Genomic DNA, 5673 nt, shown 5'->3' on the forward strand with positions numbered 1-5673 from the left:
TAATGTTAAACAGAATGGTTTGATTTTTTTAAAATCGAAAAACCGAAACACACACCCCTAATTAAAGTTGTAACCATTTATTATGTATTATTTTTCTTCTTTGCCTTCTTTATTATTATATTATTATTATTTTTAAATATATTTAATCTATTGCAATGCGTAGACTCGAACCCACAACTTTCTATGTAAGAATTCAACTTGGTACCATTGAACCACAAGATTCTTGATTTTTTGTTTTCTTTATAATTTCATGTAAATGAATTTTAAATTTTTTTTTTTCATACAACAATGTTAAATTTTAATTGATATTTGAAGCCAGAGATTAAAATTATCACTACACGAATATAACATAACCAAGTGAATGTAACATTTCAAAGCTCATATTCTGGTGTTTGGTTCATATTATCTTAGGGAATCTAACATTCCCAAGGAATGTCACATTCCCTCCACATAGGATTTTGAAGGGAATGTGATTCCCTTCAAAATCTTAGGTAATGTAAGATAACCTTGGTTATGTTAGTTTATTAAATTTATATATATATATATATATATATATATATATATATATATATATATATATATATATATATATATATATATATATATATATTTGTAATTATATATTTTTTTTTATTATGTTATGTTAACATATAAAATAATTTTGTTTCTCAAGTTCAAGATTTTAGTTAATATTTTAAAATCATGTAATTATATATGATCTCGTTATCTTATTTATTTATTTTAATTTTAATTTTTAAATATATTAAAATATATGAAAATATGTTAAGGATATTATAGTGTGTATAAAAGATAACCCTAAACCAAACAGGATTATATTACATACCCCAATTTTAACCAAACACAGAAATCTAACATTCCCAGCAATCTAACATTCCCTAAGGTAATCTGACATTCCGTGAACCAAACCACCCCTTATAAGCTATAATTAAGAGATGAATTTATCATTAGGGCACAATAGAAACTAGAACGACTAAAAAAGTCAATTTTGGTAGAAGTTAATTAGAATTGAAAGTTTTGGTTATTTTCACAATTAAAAATAGGATAGTTCGAATTTCATAGCAGTTTGGACTCTGGAGCAGGACATATATAGTCCAATCTTCGCAGTCTCTGAGAGTGGGTTGCGAATTGCTATGGCTTCCTCGGCGTCAACCTCCTCCGAGACAGCCTCAACAACATCAAAACTGCCACCGCCCGCCTCGGCGTCGCCTCCACTGCCCTTAGCGATCTGTGTCTCCGCGCCCTACAATTTAAAAAGATGGTGGTTCAATTTGGGCAGCCCATCAGGCGCTAATGGACCGAGAATGCACCAGCATGTTATCCTTCCACTGCGGAGAGAAAGAGGTTATCGCTGCTCTGTGAAGCCAGCCTCACGCGGTGCCCTCCAATCTAAGGACCGAGAAGCCTCTACCTTCGTAGAGAATCCACGGCACAACTCACCACTTGGAACGGGCAAGCCAGAAGATAGCACCTCGAGCCCAACCTTCAGGGCATGCCCAATTGTTCCACCATCTTAATGCTCCCACTCAGGTTATAGGCTCACGCTACCAAGCCCAGCAAGCAATTCTTCTAACTACGACCTTATTAGGAGAAAATATTTCTGCTCTATTTTCGATGTGGGAAATTGTTCTAGGACGGAGGACATGCTTGGCTTTCATAGCAAAAAATGGAGCAGAGAACTATGACTCTATAAGCTTCGCTTCGTTTTAATTTTTAATTATTTTCATACGTTTTATCAGTATTTAGTTTAGGAATGATGCAGGTGATCGAGGGAGGAAAAGATGAAAGTGCGTCGCTCTCAAGTCTCAGCATTATTACTATATATGTAAAATTTAGCAGTTTTGATGATTTATTGAGTTTAAGGGAAATTAGGGTTGTGAGTTGAGATTATGCATACAGTTTTTTTGTCATGCTAATTTGATCTTTTTATGGATTATGGATACTAAATGTGAAAAGGTAGCAGCAGATGTTGTTGCCAAAGATGACTTGATTGTTTAGTTTGATTCTTTATCTGTTGTATATATATGGCTTAATTAGCTTGCTAATGCTTAATTAGGCTATATTTCTATTGTCCACTGGTTGGAATGTTAATAGTTTGGGTGTCAAATGAAATATATATCTAAAGCTTTAATTTGTTGCCTTAGCTTGGTGAATATAATGTTTGAGATGTATGCTATAGCCATTATAGAAGCTCAATATTGACAGAGTAGTGTGAAAAGGGTATTGACTGTGGCTGAACTAGAACACATTCTGCAGCACACCTAAAGTATTGATTCAGGAACCCAATAGGGTAGCTCAAGTGGCAAATGAACTCTCTTTGTGGGAGAGAATTTTAGGATAACTTGGGTTCGATTCCCACAAATGTTGATCCTTTTTGGGCCAGCTTCTGTGCCTCCCAGAGCGAACTGGGTGGACCTAAACCGTTAAACGGACAGAGAAAGACCCGGACCACAGTGTGGTTTACACCAAAGTATTGATTCAGGAATAATACTTTTTAACATAAATAAAAGTATTAAATTTTAATTAAAAAGTATTACAAGTCTAATAAAGGATGATAATAACAATATAGCCTATAAGACTCAGAAGTTAGAGTTCAAGCCAAAGAAATTTACTAAAATGAGAAACCAACAAGGCAACAACATTTGACTTTGATGCTTGAACCAACAAGCTATATAGATTATCATGAAAAGAAAAGCACAAATATGCTCTACAACAATAAAACATGGGTAAAATGAACTGGCAATTGTGAAGACTTTATGTGAAGAATCAGATTTTTAAGACAATGGAAAAGTGATTATTATAGACAAGGAAAAAGAGACAAAGAGCACATGGCAATTGGGAAAAAAAGGCCCAAAACCAGCAGGGCTCTTGCCCATCTTTTCCATAATGGACAAAAATGCATTCTTTTCTTGCACCATTTCTCAAAAATTCTAAGACAATTCATCATAAGTTGCATACCCCAAACCCCAAATAGCCCCCCTCCTTAACCTAAAAGCATTCCCTTCCACCTTCACAACACCATCCCCATCTCTTATCCCTCCTTTTGCCCTCTATGAAAGTGACCAACCAATTCAAGGAAATAGTCCACCTCAAAATTCAAGTGTTCCCTTCAATAATCTGCAGAGCATAACACCCCAAAGGCAAGAAGGGTAAATATCAAAAGACAACATAGTAAAGAATTTAGTACTACCACTGATTAATGTTGCCCTTACCATCATGTTTCTTCATCACACTCCTAGTAAACAACATGCAGATGAGTAAAAACCCCACTCCTGCTGCTCCACCTAATATTATAGCCACTGTCTTCCCTGTGTTTTGCTGTGACCCTACATTAATTAATTACAATTATTAACTACAAATCACAAAATAAGTCCTAAAAACAGATACTCATAACAATCCTATAGACAGCCTATTGGGCGGGGCAAGGAACGCGCCAAATCTAGCACCTAGAGTTTCAAAAATGTGATGGCGGTCTGTAAGGAAATAAAGTTGTGTCTTCGTTACTAGCTACAGCTTTTGGCGTAGTGGTAACCTCTTGATATTAACAAGTGGTATCAGAGCAAGATGATCGGAGGGGATTGTTGGGGCTCGTGCCTTCGCTACTAGCTATAGTTTTTGGCGCAAAGGGGTGGATCCTAAGTCCTATCTAAGTCCAGACAAACATCTTCTTAAGAAACTAATAAAATTGAAAGACTGGAGATTCCAAACATCCATCAATATCACTCTTTTATCAATCAAATCAATTGTAAGGTGGACAGCTCAAAAGTCCTAGTAGGACAAAGTTCTTGATTAAGTGATGGCAACATTTTAACAGCCAGACCATTTGGAAATTGGAAATCAAACCTAGTTAATACACACAGAGCAATTTGGGGAAATATAGATAAGAGAATGGAATGAAATCAAGAAAGTACCTGGTGAAGGAGATGAGTATGAAGCAGAAGTAGAAGAAGGAGATGGGAATGAAGAAGAAGAAGAAGAAGAAGAAGAAGAAGAAGAGCCTTTAGGGACCCCATTAGGGTAATAATTATAGCTGATGAAACACTTGTGCAGAAAGATTTGGCCAGAAATAGAGCTCCCACATTCAACCTGTGCTCTCTGGACTGCATTTTTCACACAGTCACCACAATCAGCACTGCCCACATCACCCTCACATTGACCCAAGGCATACACAGACTCATAACTGGTGGTATAAAACCCACTGGCACTCCCAATCCCACCAGCCAAATTAGACAAAGCAGTGTCCCTCCTCTCTTCAAACCCACTCCCTGGAGCATTCTTCCTGCTACAAGTCTTGTACAGCATCTCCATCCCAGATATCTGAGGGAACCCAGCAATCTCATACAGCATATAACACCCAAAAAGCTGAATTCTTGCGGCCACAGGCTTCCCACACAGCTTGTCTATGAGGATTGGGAGCCTACTCACACAGTTATAGCAATCCACATTGGATAAGTCCCCTCTGCACTGGAAGAGACCCGTGACTGTGTTCTGGCTAGACCCAGTAGTCGTCTTGGAAAACTTGGCCTTTGAGGACTGCGCAACCAGAGTCCCAAAGAGGGAAGAGAGGGCTTGCGAGGAAACCCCAGATGGATCTGACAAAGACTGCTTAGCACACCCCTTGTATATCAAGGTGGTGTAGTCAGATTCAGATTTGGCCACTGAAATGAGCTCAAGAATGGAAAGAATCACTACCAAAAGAGAAACAAAGCTAAACAGTTCTCTGGGCACACCCATTTCAACATTCACGAAGCATCAAATCATGGTAGTAAGAGTGAGATCTTGTGGATGATAGATTCCTGGTAAAGAATTGAATGACCGGAAAGATTCAGGCACCGCGTCTAGCTTGATTTCTTGGTTTCTGCTGCTTCTCAAAAGAGAGTCTTGGAATTAGTATACGGAGTAATATAATAGTAACAGTAATGGCGCTCAAAGTTCACTCTTTTTTAGGCTTTTGCAGAGCTGAGTGAGGCAGTGGTGGTGGAAGTGTGGCGGTGTTTGAGACTTGAGACTCTCTCATCAGTACTAAAAGGGAAGCTGCTTTGACCATATGACAATTGCAACTCAGAAATTAATAAATTAATGAAATAGTTTTTAAAAAAATTAATGAAATAATAATAATAATAATAATATATAATAATTACTGTAGTTTTTTTTTTTTTAAAGGTTAGGGGTGTTTCAGTAATTGAGTCCCTGAAACTATGACCAACATACCCTGCAGTATGCACAAAATTAAGTGAAAGATGCGACATGCCCAATATTATAGTCCTACACATTTTATATGCTTGTTTGCCTTAATCTCGATTCTGATTATAAATGAAGTTAATTCTTTTTTTTTTTTTTTTTTTTTTTTTTTGTTTAAACTCTTTTAACTTGTGTGATTGGTAAATTCACAATATGCGGCATAAAAAATGAGAAGAAAGGGAAATTATAGAGAGTAAAAATAACATTTTCATAATTATATTATTACTAATAATAAATAATATATGTACTTTTATATAATAAAGGAATTTTTTTTTTTTTAACAAAGAAAAATTTGTTAAGAGTAGTACTATTGACTATTACTCTTGCTTACGTGTTAAAAGATCTGAAACTTGGGCCTAACACTCACGATTGACTTTACCTCACGCGGTAAGGTCCATCGTGAGGTGATAGACC

General features: G+C 36.3%; 1 protein-coding gene across 2 annotated transcripts; it reads right to left on the reverse strand.

Moving 5' to 3' along the window:
• Positions 1-2659: 2659 nt before the first annotated feature.
• Positions 2660-5090, reverse strand: LOC109175990 (cysteine-rich repeat secretory protein 3-like). Of its 2 annotated transcripts, XM_019325392.1 has the most exons (4): positions 4861-5090; positions 3930-4823; positions 3231-3344; positions 2660-3135 (listed from the first exon to the last, which is right to left on the reverse strand). In XM_019325392.1, exons 2-4 carry the CDS (start codon positions 4750-4752, stop codon positions 3128-3130), a joined length of 945 nt encoding a protein of 314 aa, XP_019180937.1. In that variant the 5' UTR covers positions 4753-4823; positions 4861-5090; the 3' UTR covers positions 2660-3127. The 2 variants fall into 2 exon arrangements, with proteins under 2 accessions (XP_019180937.1, XP_019180936.1); XM_019325391.1 differs by having other exon boundaries at positions 3930-5090.
• Positions 5091-5673: the final 583 nt, after the last annotated feature.

This window comes from Ipomoea nil, unplaced genomic scaffold, assembly GCF_001879475.1.
Source record: "Ipomoea nil cultivar Tokyo-kokei standard unplaced genomic scaffold, Asagao_1.1 scaffold0688, whole genome shotgun sequence".
Lineage (NCBI taxonomy): Eukaryota > Viridiplantae > Streptophyta > Magnoliopsida > Solanales > Convolvulaceae > Ipomoea > Ipomoea nil.